The sequence below is a fragment of the Pinus tabuliformis genome, chromosome X, assembly GCF_031772625.1.
Source record: "Pinus tabuliformis cultivar Carrire ecotype Pingquan chromosome X, CPIR1, whole genome shotgun sequence".
Classification (NCBI taxonomy): Eukaryota; Viridiplantae; Streptophyta; class Pinopsida; order Pinales; family Pinaceae; genus Pinus; species Pinus tabuliformis.
This window is the reverse complement of record NC_142308.1, coordinates 1,346,630,340-1,346,643,201: the sequence shown is the minus strand read 5'-3', so window position 1 is coordinate 1,346,643,201 and position 12,862 is coordinate 1,346,630,340. Positions and strand designations below refer to the sequence as shown.

The 12,862-nt window shown below is 35.7% G+C and overlaps 1 protein-coding gene across 5 annotated transcripts; it reads left to right on the top strand.

The window, feature by feature from the left end:
• The first annotated feature begins 6,736 nt into the window (after positions 1 to 6,736).
• Positions 6,737 to 12,620, top strand: LOC149145062 (aspartate aminotransferase P2, mitochondrial-like). Of its 5 annotated transcripts, none has more exons than XM_089449934.1 (10): positions 6,737 to 7,314; positions 8,942 to 9,136; positions 9,329 to 9,367; positions 9,467 to 9,556; positions 10,214 to 10,322; positions 10,466 to 10,575; positions 10,678 to 10,821; positions 11,512 to 11,678; positions 11,801 to 12,065; positions 12,169 to 12,592. In XM_089449934.1, the coding sequence occupies exons 2-10, from the start codon at positions 8,960 to 8,962 to the stop codon at positions 12,298 to 12,300; spliced, it is 1,233 nt and encodes a 410-aa protein (XP_089306060.1). In that variant the 5' UTR covers positions 6,737 to 7,314; positions 8,942 to 8,959; the 3' UTR covers positions 12,301 to 12,592. The 5 variants fall into 5 exon arrangements, with proteins under 5 accessions (XP_089306060.1, XP_089306057.1, XP_089306059.1 ...); XM_089449931.1 differs by having other exon boundaries at positions 6,738 to 8,086; XM_089449933.1 differs by having other exon boundaries at positions 6,740 to 8,287.
• The last annotated feature ends 242 nt before the right edge of the window (positions 12,621 to 12,862 follow it).

Genomic DNA, 12,862 nt, shown 5'->3' with positions numbered 1-12,862 from the left:
AGTAAATTTATTTGTTATCATGTGGATTTGATGGTTTTTCTATCATTGTTATGGTTCTGGGTATATGTTGGTTATAAACATGGTTTTATGACAAACTTGAGTTATGGATCTCATCATGTTTTGGTTAGTAAATGAAATGTTAATGAATGTATGACCTAATAGATAGTAATGCAACTATTGTGAGAGTGCATCAAAGCTTCTTGATGATTCTTAGATAAGTGTGAGACCCTTATGTTAAGATGTGTAATTATGACCTATAGATTACATGTTCATAATATGTTTGATGAAATGTCTGTCATGGTTGGGATGGGTCAGGTTAAGTCCTTGTTTAAGTATTGTATTAGAGGCCTTGTCTCTTTGTTATTTATCATTTATGAGAGTTTCATTAAGTTCTAGGTAGAGGCCTGGGTCCTAGCCCAGAAAAAGTGGCTCAGATCTCAGGGTCGTTGGCACAGAATTAGTCTACAGTCACTAGGATGCAGGCTTATGGGAGTGACTGAAGGGTCTCATTTGTTGGCTTTCCTTGTCATTGGAGTGGCTGAGAGCCCAAGTCAGTGAAAAAGCAAGTTAACTCAGGGGTTGGGCACCTAGAGTGGTTGGTTGTCTCCTAGGGGGTCCTGTAGCTCCTAAGGAAGGTCAGTTTGGTTTCAGTTCGTCGATTCCACTTCCTTTATTGTACCTAGGAGGTTGAGTCATATCATAGTAACTCTCCATCACATATTTACCCTGGTGGACCGTTAAGCTTGGGTAAGTGTGGGAGGAGGGTATTACACTACAACCCAATATGATGGCAATGTGTGATTTTGTCTATGCTCAATGTGGAGTTGACATGTGTCTTTTTCAAAATAAAAGTTTAATATATTGTAAACTAAAACAAATGTTAGCTATAATAAAAATAGAAATGAATATAGATATCTAGTTACTTTTAATTAAAAATATTATAAAGCATCAATAATCCCACTCTCACTATGCTCATTTAGTTTGTTGTCAATATTATAGCTCATACTCGTTTGCTTTATTGTCAATATTATAGCCCATAATGAAGGAGATGTGGTAATTAATATTGCAACCCTCGATCAAGGAGACAGGGTAAAAATATTTCACTTTCATTATGGGAGACAGAAATAAAATATTTATACGTTAAGTCTTTAAAGAAATAAAGTAATTTATTATAATAAAAAACATTGTATTTACTTTCTAAATATTTCAATATAAAATTTAGAGAAACAGTTGAAATGTCATGTTATGTAATATATTTCAATATGAAATAGAGAGAGTGAACACTTACTAATAAAATGAAGATGTGCAATTCATTTAATTGTTAATAAAAATTTGATATATGGCATTTAGAAAATATTAATAATAATAATATCCAATGTAGATAATAAATAAAATATTTTACTATGCAGGTTAAGTAATATTGACATGTATTTAAAACTATATTAATAACATAAAAACATTTGAATATGGACAGTGTGCTCCATAAATAAAATATTTTATTGTAGTAAAATATTTCAATGTGTATGTATATGTTCTATAAAGAAAATAAATAATAATAATAATAATAATAATAGTTGATTATGGTTAAACATTATAAAACATTGCAAGTAATCTTACTATTTTATATTTTGGTAATTTTTAAAGTATATTTAAAGGTAGATTTAGTCTAAAATCTAACAAAGATTTGTTGAAATTGCACATTTAAGTTGTGTAGTCTACAGAATTCAAGTATCCAATGAGATTTTCAAGGTATTGTATCCATTTATGCCATGTAATTTAAACAACTAAAAATTACACATGGTGTGTGTATATCCATCTTAACTGCTATAGGGATTAAATATCTTAAGGTGCAAACTTTAAAAGAGATTTCCATATCAAGAGATTTGATCCTTTTTAGCCCATGGTAGATATATGGTTAAGATGAATCTATACTAGTTGCGTCAAATGCACATTCTATAGCCCAATATGAGGGCGATGTTTGATTCCATCATGGAATTGACACTTGTCTCTAAAAAAGAGTCAGATTTAATAAAAGTAGAAATGAATATACATATTTAGTTGGTTCTAATTAAAAACAATATAAAACATCAATAATTCCACTCTCACTACACTCACTTAGTTCATTGTCAATATTATAGCCCAAAATGAAGGAAATGTGCTAATTAATATTACAACCCCATGATGAATGAGACATGGTAAAAATATTTCACTTTCACTATGGGAACCAAAATAAAATATTTCTATATTAACTCTTTAAATAAATAACATAATTAAAAAACAAAATCTCTTCAGTTTCTTTCTAAATATTTCAACATAAGACTTAAATAAATTATTGAAATATTCATATTACTTAGTATATTTCAATATGGAATATGTGTGTGTGTCCATCTTAACCACGAGAGGGATTAAATCTCTTAAGATGCAAACTTTTTTTCAAGTTTGCACACTAAAATAAGTTTACATATCAAGAGATTTGATCTCTCTAGGTCCATGGAAGATTCGGGTTAAGATGGATCTATACCGGTTAATATTATAACCCCAGATGAAGGAGACATGATAAAAATACTTCACTTCCACTATCAGAACCACAAATAAGTCTATATATATATATATATATATATATATATATATATATATATATATTCCTTCTAAGTATTTCAACTTAAAACCTAAACCAACCTAGATCCATCTAAATCTCGATCTATCATGCATCGAGAGGGATCAAATTCCTGGAGATGCAAACATTTCCTCAAATTATTAATCCAAAAATATTAATGTTATAATATTATTAATATTAATCTTTTAATATTAATATTAGATTTAATGGCATTTTACATGGTACGATAACAAAAATCATAATAATACTACATCAAAATAATATTTTCAAATATTACTTTATGTCTTTAAAGATTTTAATATATTCATAGGATATGGTTTTTTCCTTTTAAAGATTCATTTTACAAATATTTAATTAAAAGAAATATTAAAAGATTTCTTTGTGTTGAATTGTATTGTAGTTTTTTAATCTATATGGTTATTTTCATTTTTGTTTTGGGCCGACAGTGTTTTTTATTATTATTTTATTGGAGATGTGACATACTCATGCATCCTCTCATACTGGGTTGTAGAATGCGCCTCTAGGTGCAATAAACTACTAAAAATAAAAATTAATAGAATGTAAAATAATTCACTTACTTCTTAATAAAATAAAGATGTGTAAATTTGTTCAATCGTTAATATAAAATTGATATCTCACATATAAAAATTATTATTAATAATAAAAATATTCAATGTGGGCCATAAACGAAATATTTCACTATACAAGATTAAGTAATATTGACATATATTTAAAATTATATTAGTAACATAAAAACATTTTAATATGGACAATGTACTCCATAAATACAATATTTTAATGTCCATATTAAGTAAAATAATTCAATGTCATTTATGCATATATTTATATGTTATATAAGATATGTTTATGAACTCTCATCATTAGGGTTTGTTCTGCATGTTTCTATAATATTTGTTTTGGCAAACCGCTTCTTTCCCCTAGCAAATTTGGAAACTATCACTTCAATTGATTCCAAATTACTTAATGAGTGTCAACGTGGAAAGGGATTAGAGCACCTCTTATAAAAAATTAGTGAAAATCATAGAACTGTGGGAGGCTCTTGAGCTTTGAATGGAGCAGGCAATACCCATGAGAATGCCATCCAAGGTAATGGAAATCCTGCTTCAAGAGAAAATGCTTGCCTAGAGCAGCTACAAACCCTAAATACGATGTTATGCCACCCTAAATATGATGTTTCATCCAAAAATTTGGAAAGATGCATTCAACATATGAAAAACCATGCCTACATTCAACATATGAACGACCACGCCCTCACCTGCAAGTTTATTGAGATATGGCCTTCAGAGAAGGATTTAGTAAAATGGATCTGCAATAAATGGCAACCGAAAGGCCAAATTGATATGAAACTAGTGCTAAAGGCTTCTTTACGGTAAACTTCTCTAGTTTAGAAGATAGGGCCCGTGTATTTCAAAATGGGTCATATTTTTTCAACAACACGGGCCTCTTCATCAGATTCTAGGAGGAACGATACAACCTTGAAAAGAGCATTTTTTAGCGGCACAGATGTGGGTAAGGCTTTTTTCTTTACCCAAAGAATTTTGAGATCCAAAGATCCATGAAGGAATTCGAAACTTCGATGGGATCTTTTGCTAAGATCTTGGAGGTTATTAGATGTGGACGATATACCTCATATGCGAGAATATGTGTATACATGAGTATATACCCACTTTTACTAGAGTCCATAGAAATTTCTTATCATGTGAAGTCTGGTGCCAACATCTGAATCTTCTAAACCTCTTACCTAAATGACTATAAAATGAAATGAAATTTTAATGTCCACGAGACTAGATATAGTCTATGGGACCACTAGCTTTCCTGCTTTTTTCCTTTTGTAATTCTTTCCTCTTATTAGTCAAATTAATGATGAGATGACCCAACCTTTTAACAACCCCCTCATTGAAAAGACAATGCCAAGGAACCGATGTTAACATACCGTTGTAACTGTCACTGGTGTCTTTGAAAGCATCACATTCCAAAATGAAATGTTTTTCCAATTCCACTGCCCCATAAGTGCAAAAAGTACACACCCGCTCTTCCCAAGCTTCTTTAGGTATTTTCCACCAACTTGTTTCACACCGTAATTGATGCGAGTTAGTTCTTAATTGAGCAATAAGAATCTTTGCTCTCCATGGAATGATAACTCCAATGTACTATTTTTGTTGGAGATCACAGATGGGGTTGAATTCTTGAAAATAGTACTTATTCTCTCTACCCATCTCTTTTCCCCATATATGCTTATGAAGCTTTTCCATAACATAACTCTTTAAATCCTTGCTATTTGTGGGACATGCATTGAGGTAAATATTCAATTTTTGCATCTATTTGTTGTTTTGTCTCATCCATGATTTTTTTCTTTCACTCATTCCTTCATTGAAGATAACTTCAGGCCATCTACCTTCTCCCATTTTCTCAATTCTCTAAAGATACCTTATGAGACGCACTACAACAATTGCTTTGATGGAAGTTGCTCCTATTTCACTCAGCATTATCTCATAAAAAACCGAACTTTTTATTTGAACTTGCTCATGATCAAATGTTTTTGGATTTTCTCAATTTTCTTCCATTTTGAGACAGGGATGCTGCTAGCCCACAATTCACACCCATATAATATCACTGGACAAACTAGGAGCCCAAAAAGCACTTTAATTGTTTTCCAATCCCATAACTCTACCTCTCTACATCTGTTTTGAAGAGCATATAATGCTTTCCACCCTCCTAAAATTCTTTTCTTTCTGCAGTGCTCCCAATTAAGCTTGTTGTTGAAATCAATCCCGAGGTACTTGTATTCATTTACTTCTTCAAGAATGTTGCCTTCAAAGAAGAACGTATGCTGGCTTAGTGTCTTTTCATTTGAGAAAATCATTATTTTGGTCTTGGTGGTATTGACTTGCATCCCCATTGCATTACAAAAATGCTCAAGGGCATATAGGTGCATCTACAATCCCTGGGCCGATTTAGCAATCAATGCAAGGTCATCAGTGTATAAAAGAAGCTTTATCACAAACTCCCCCAACCGAACACCATCCCTACCTCGCAGATTTAGTCACTCTTCCAATTTATTATTATATAAAACAAAAAGAGTAGGGGATAAAGGGCAGCCTTGCTAGACTCCGATGTCACTTCTAAAGTTTTTTGAAATGTCTACTGAAGTTCTAATTTTGACTTTCATCTCTTCATAAAGCCTATGGACAGTAACTCTATAATGCAAAGGAATTTCAAGTTCTTCCATTCTACTCCACAACTTATCTCTAGGGATCGTGTCAAATGCCTTTTTAAAGTCAACAAAGCAGCAAAATACTTCTTCTTAGCCCTCCCAAACCTTTTCAATAATGTGTCTCAATAAACAGGTAAGTGAGAAATCCCCATGGTACCTAAGACACACGTAGTGGCACTGATCAATAAGTGGGAAATCCCCATGGTACCTAAGACACAAGTAGTTGCACCGATCAATGCTGGTACATGAAGGTTGGGTAACTACTCTAGTTTTTCCATAGTCCAAAGTCCTTGGGGATTGATCGCCTCAAAGGACCAAAATACATAGATCACTACACTACACTTCACTGACAAAACTCATGGTTTACATCTCGTGTACTTTGAATTGAACTAGAATCGTTTTATAGATCCTGTTTTTAGGTTCTCTATCGAAACCTAGCGAGTGCACATTTGCTTTATAGTTGCACATATAGCCAGAATTTTTATCTTACTAATAACAAGCATTGTGCTGCTCAATAAATTTCCATATGAAGAACCACCCTGTTGAAAGAAAAGTTCCATCGTGTGGCAATGAAGGTGTGGGATAGAGAATAAATGAGTAGCTTAGATTTTGTCTCAGGGTTGAGAGGCTTGGTAGGAAAATTGAAATGATCGTAGTCTAGGCCCTGTAAATGCCCGAGTCGTAAATGGAATGGTTAATCTCAAGAAGCATTCAAGGAGCAACCAGATGAGAAGTGACTGGTAGATAATTCGCAATCTTCATCGTGAAAATTTGTTAACTAACAATGCTTGCGAGGGACAAAATGACAAGATATGGGTTTTCACTTCATTATCATGTGTCACGCGTTCACTGAAACTTGGTATAAAATCAGGAAGATGGTCTTTGGAAGAAGAGGTTGAGAAGCGTTAGCTGATCACAAAGAAAGCGGGTCCTGTAGCGATCCATATGGATGATTAACTTGTGCCCGAGAAGATAAGATAAGATTAGATAATATGATTTTACTAATTTTCACAAATAATCAAGTGATAGCTGAGTGGAATTTGACATTATAACCAGTGGCTGCTAAATACTATGAATAACCAAAGCACTCCAAAGTCCCAGAAGGTCAAGTTGGTAGTCTGATAGTACAAAAGAGTAATATCTCATTGTAGTACCCAGAGAGGAGTATTCACTCACACATAGTTTGTCATTGAATATCTGGTTTTTGTTAGATTGATTTGTTAGATAAATTTGACCCTAAGTTGGAGTTGAGGTTATGTCAACAGTTATGGTTAACAGTTGTGGTTTTGGGCACTAGTATTGGTGATTCATGGTATTGAGCCCATGGTATTACATGTAGTTGAAGCCCTTAAAAGGCTTTGTGTACTTTCCATTGTAGGGAGCCATGGTTGAGCGGTGAAAGCTCAGGTTGTTGGCCGGCTTGGCTGTGTTTTAGCCAAGGACAATAATAGATTTATTGTTGGTTGGTTTTTCTCCAATTGGGGTTTTCCAGATAATCATAATCATGGTGCACATGGTTTGAATGTGTATTTCTTGGTTGTTATATTTATTTCTCTTGAACCCTAACAAGTGGTATTAGAGGCCGTGGCTAGCTGTTTGAATTGTTACCATCCACGAAATAGTGACGCTGGTTGAAGCAATAGCTCGTTGCACAAACCAACCAGATTCATTGAGTAGTGGTTCCATGAGGAGCAAGAAGAAAATGAAGTCTGAAGGCTTTACCAAGGCCTGGTTCGCAAGCAGCACACAGTGACAGCGCCTTCCTAGTCGTCCGCAGAGCAGATGGCTCTGGCTACGCAAAAAGCAGAGGTCTCCTCTTCTCACACAGGCAAATGTGGACCGACAGCGTACTCCTCCTCAATGCTCAGGTAAAACACGCAGCAATCTCCTCACGCAGGACAGCAGATGGTTTTTCCATTGAAGCGCCAGCAAAGCGTCGGGCTGAAATGAAATCACGGGAAAAAAAAGAAGGAAAACCCCTGTTTTGTGTTTTTTTTGTGGAGCCATGATCGGTGGGCAAAGGAGCCGCGTGATTCACTCGCAGAGGCACTGAGTGTGTAGCCTGAGTTTTTGACGCCGATGAAGATGGCGGAACAGAGAGTAATTCCAGAAAATGGAAAATGAAACGGAGCTCGGTGTAGCTCATGGTTTTGCGCACCAGATTGCCCCGTCAAAGGACCGGAGTGCGCCACCCATGGTGCCTGCACTTACCTAGAACGTCCAGCCCCAGGCGGGTGAGTACACCAAAGAAAAGCTTCTGGAGTTGCAGAAAAATACCAAGAGCCTAGGGGGTTCGAAACCTCAACCCCTGGCCGAGAGTAATAAGCCCTCCGAGACCGTGGTTCTGTTAAAGGGTTTAGTCAAGCCGTGACCGTGGTTGTGTTGAAGGGTTTAGTCAAGCCCTCTGGCGAGGGCAACGGGTTGGGATTAAAAAGGTATGGTTAAACTTGCAGCGGTTTTGTGTGTCGGTCAAGATAGTAACAAAATAAAAATAAAATGAAAATTTTCATGTAAATGGGTATACGACTGTAAGGCCTCGCAAAGCATGCGTACTCCAGTAAAAATGATATGGGGATGCATGTGGTGGTATGATAAAGCATGTTGAACTAGGACAGCCTGTGAGATTATCAAATACCTTAACATTGACTGGGTAGGGCCTGGAGGTGAGTGGTGGCTGGCTCACTTGGCGGGCTTGACAATGTTTTAGCCAAGGACGATAATAGATCTATTGTTGGTTGGTTTTTCCCCAATTGGGATTTTCCAGATAATCATGGTGAATGTGTATTTCTTGATTGTTATATTTATTTCTCTTGAACCCTAACATGATTGTGGAGAAGGGTAATATATCATAATAGTACCCAGATAGGAATATATTGTATATTTCCATATAGCTGCCATTGAATATCTGGTTTGGTTTTTACTGTGTAAAATGTTTGTGAGTTGAGGCTTTTGAAGAAAAAACTTATGATCATATAGTAGCCTGATCGCTTATTTTCACGAATCTAACTGTATATGAAAATCAAACGAATTCAATTAGTATTTGTTCCCATGTTTCGAATTTTTTTCTGACTGTTTAATTTTGTGTACAGGCTTTAAACAGAGTAAACATGGCTGATGCAACAAATGTCTCTCGCTTTGGAGGAGTGACTATGGCACCTCCAGATCCAATTCTAGGTGTTTCGGAAGCATTTAAAGCAGATACAAATGATTTGAAGCTGAACCTTGGTGTTGGAGTTTACAGAACAGAGAACCTTCAACCCTATGTGCTCAATGTGGTGAAAAAGGTTAAGTTGAATGTTTCTCTTTAAGTAATAAGCTTCCATGTTCTTTTAAATGATCTAGGGAATAATCTACCTAAAGATTATTTTGTCCAGTTATGAAAGCATCTTGCTTTTAATTTGAACCTTAGCATTTTGAGAGTTATTTATACTGTTTTATTAAGTGGAATTCTACTTATACCTGTTTATGTTCTGCAGGCAGAGACTATGATGTTGGAGAAAGGAGGAAATAAAGAGGCATGCATGTGTTTTGTGTGAAGAATCATTGCATCCTTTATGGGGTAATCACTTTGAGTGTTTAACATTTGAAATTATCTTGTTTTGCTTTGTCTGCAGTATCTTCCTATCGAAGGTTTGGCAGCATTTCTCAAAGCTACTGTGGAGTTGTTGCTAGGAGCTGACAATGACGCAACCAAGCAAGGGCGGGTACGTTTTCTGTGAAGTTTCTTTTGGAGAGAGTGGCAAGAAGAGAGGGAGAGCATTTTACTTTTAGGTTGCACAATATTTTATCTTATGTAGACAATGCCAGGAAAAAGGATATATATGCCTGTAGATTTGTTTAACAGAAAGCTACACAGATTATTTTTCAGTTTCTCTTTTACTAGTTTGTCAGTATACCGCTTCTGACCACTAGAGGCTCGACTGGTTGGTCAATCAGGGGTGGTTATAGCCCTAAGATTCAATTCTCCCTAAGAGCATGACAGGTTCAATTCCCCTTAAGCTGTGGTAGATTATGCCTCCTCAAGTGTGGGGCAGTCAAGACCAGCACACCGGGGTTCAGTTCCCCTTCAATGTGTGGGCTGGTTCAATTCCCCTCAAGTGGCCAGCCTACTAGGTTTCATTTCCCCTTTTAAGTGAGATAACTTACGCTGCAGTGATGAATAAAGTTCCTAACCCCTAGTAACTACCAGCCTTCCCTCAATTACGAGGTTGACTGGGGGCACTGAGAAAGTATTACAGAAGCATTTCGTTGAAAGTTTCCATTACATTGCTTCTGTGATGTGCACTGTAGGATGAGATTATTTTGTGCCTTTATATGTTTGAATCAAATTGACAGAATATTCTGTTGACACCTTTCTCCAGGTTGCAACTGTCCAAGGCCTTGCAGGGACTGGGTCTCTTCGCCTTGGTGCTGCCTTTATTCAAAGATATTTTCCTGGAACTCAAGTCTTGATTTCCTCTCCAACTTGGGGTAAGTCAGAGATTCTCAGTGAGATGCTGAACTCTGAATGATGTATTTGCAGTTGCCATGCGTATCTCACAGTTGAACGTAATTTGATGCAAAGTAATATTCCATCTTTTGAAAGCTTTTTTATTCTAGATTGATTTGACCAGGAAATCATAAGAACATTTTAAATGATGCTGGGGTTCCTTGGTCGGAATACCGTTACTATGATCCCAAAACTGTAGGACTAGACTTTGAAGGGTTGATTGCAGACATTAAGGTAAGACGGATTATTTCACCTGTCTTTTTCAGAGAATTAGATGTTAGGTAAATACACTGTTAAATTTTTTATAGTAGACTGCTAATTATTTGCTTGTTGCAGGCTGCACCAAGTGGTTCTTTTGTGTTGCTTCATGGTTGTGCTCACAATCCCACTGGAATTGATCCAACTTCCGAGCAGTGGGAGAAAATAGCCGATGTCATTCAGGAAAAGAATCATACTACTTTCTTTGATGTTGCTTATCAGGTTCGTGATGATATGGAGGTTAAATTTACAGTCTTCATATTTTATATGAATTGCCCAGCGTGTAGATTATTTTTTGCAATTCATTTGTATGCATTTTTCTACCTTGCCAGTTTCCTTTTACTTCGATTATTTTTGAAGTTCTACTGCTTCTTCATTTTGAAGTCTTGATGAATTCAATGGAAATGCCTTCAGAATTCGATGCATTAAAAGCCCTCTTTTTAATGGAAAAAATCCTTTGACATGGTTGTTAATCCTTTATTGAATCCAATTATTTTTATGAAAAATTCCTCCGGAATTTGGGTTTTATTGATATAAGCTCATGGGAACATATATGAGGTTAAATGTATATGAGTTCATAGTTCTATTGTTTTTACTCATTACATTGAAAGAAGCTAAGTGATCTTACAGCCCAGGTGGAACCGTGGAAGAGATCTGTGATGTTATAATATGGCGTTAAATGTATATGAGTTCACAGTTCCATTGTTTTACTCATTACGTTGAAAGAAGCTAAGTGATCTTACAGCCCAGGTGGAAGAATTCTGTGATGTTATAGTCTTAGAAGCATTTCCTCCTCTGTACAGCCTCTCTGGTGTTGTGTCTCTGGTAATCCTTTGTTGTAATGAACTGACAATTGGTCTAAAAGGACCCCTGTTTTTGCAATTTAATATTGGATTTTACCTGAACTTGCAGGGATTTGCAAGTGGCAGTCTTGATGCAGATGCATCATCTGTGAGGCTGTTTGTAGCTCGTGGGATGGAAGTTTTTGTTGCTCAATCCTACAGCAAGAACTTGGGTCTCTACGCAGAAAGGATAGGAGCTATTAATGTTGTGTGCTCCTCATCAGATGTTGCCAATAGGTACCACTAATAAACTTTGGATTTTATTCTTTCTCGTGGATATGTTTTTAACTGAAAGATCTTCAACTTCCAGCATTATTTAAATGGAGCGCTAACTGCATCTGTCTATGCACTTCTGGCAGGGTGAAAAGCCAACTTAAAAGGCTTGCTAGACCAATGTACTCGAATCCTCCAGTTCATGGGGCTCAAATTGTGGCAAATGTTGTAGGCAATCCTGCCATGTTTAATGAATGGAAATCAGAAATGGAACTTATGTCTGGTAGAATCAAGGGTGTGAGGCAGCGACTGTATGATAAACTTTCTGCAAAGGATAAGAATGGGAAAGATTGGTCCTTTGTTCTCAGACAGATTGGCATGTTTTACTTCACAGGTTTTAACGAGGCTCAGGTAAGAAGGTGTTTTGTAACTTTTCACCATTTCATATTCTAACTTTTTCATCAGTGATGGTTTAACCGTTTCTTGCCCTAATACATCTTTTCAATTCGAACAGACTGACAATATGACAAATAAGTGGCATGTCTACATGACAAAGGATGGGCTTATCTCCTTGGCTGGGCTGCCTTTATCCAAATACGAGTATCTTGCAGATGCCATAATTGACTCCTACTACAATGTCAATTAAAGAAAAATAATATATCAACAATAAAATCAATTCAATTGTCTATGTTAGAAACCATTTTTAATAGTGAAACACTTTTAGGTCACAATTAGGTGTTGATGTATTAGGCAATCTCATTAGCATGTAATCCACAAAATTGTGTCTGGTATACTGATCTTTCAACATTTATCTTTGTTACATAAAGGTCGACATTGGCCACCACATGGTTGGCAGAGTATTTTTCAAACAGTTTGTGCTTTCTACAACAGCTATCCTTCTATTGTGTTAATTCAAATAACATTTTAAGTTAACAGAATATGAGCCTGGTTTTTGAAATCTGGAAAGACTGCTATTTTGAAGGCTTCATAAAACTTTATATTTATTAAACTTTCATCTATCTCACTGATCAATATACATCTGAGATAGGTTTGCAATTTGATGGGTCACCTATTGTAATTATATAAGTACAGCTGCAGAGGAATACATAATAAAAGGATGAGATTGAGATGGCTTCCTTGGTAGAACTACTTATCATTATTGCCTCCAATACAACATTCATTTTCAATACAAGCATGAAACACAAGAT

Excerpts from the sequence above, each read along its gene's own strand:
- LOC149145062 (XM_089449931.1), top strand. The coding sequence starts at position 7,997 with ATGGTTTTGCGCACCAGATTGCCCCGTCAAAGGACCGGAGTGCGCCAC. Across the intron at positions 8,087-8,941 it reads GAACGTCCAGCCCCAGGCGG|GCTTTAAACAGAGTAAACAT; the intron begins GTGAGTACACCA and ends TTTTGTGTACAG. Across the intron at positions 9,368-9,466 it reads AGAAAGGAGGAAATAAAGAG|TATCTTCCTATCGAAGGTTT; the intron begins GCATGCATGTGT and ends CTTTGTCTGCAG.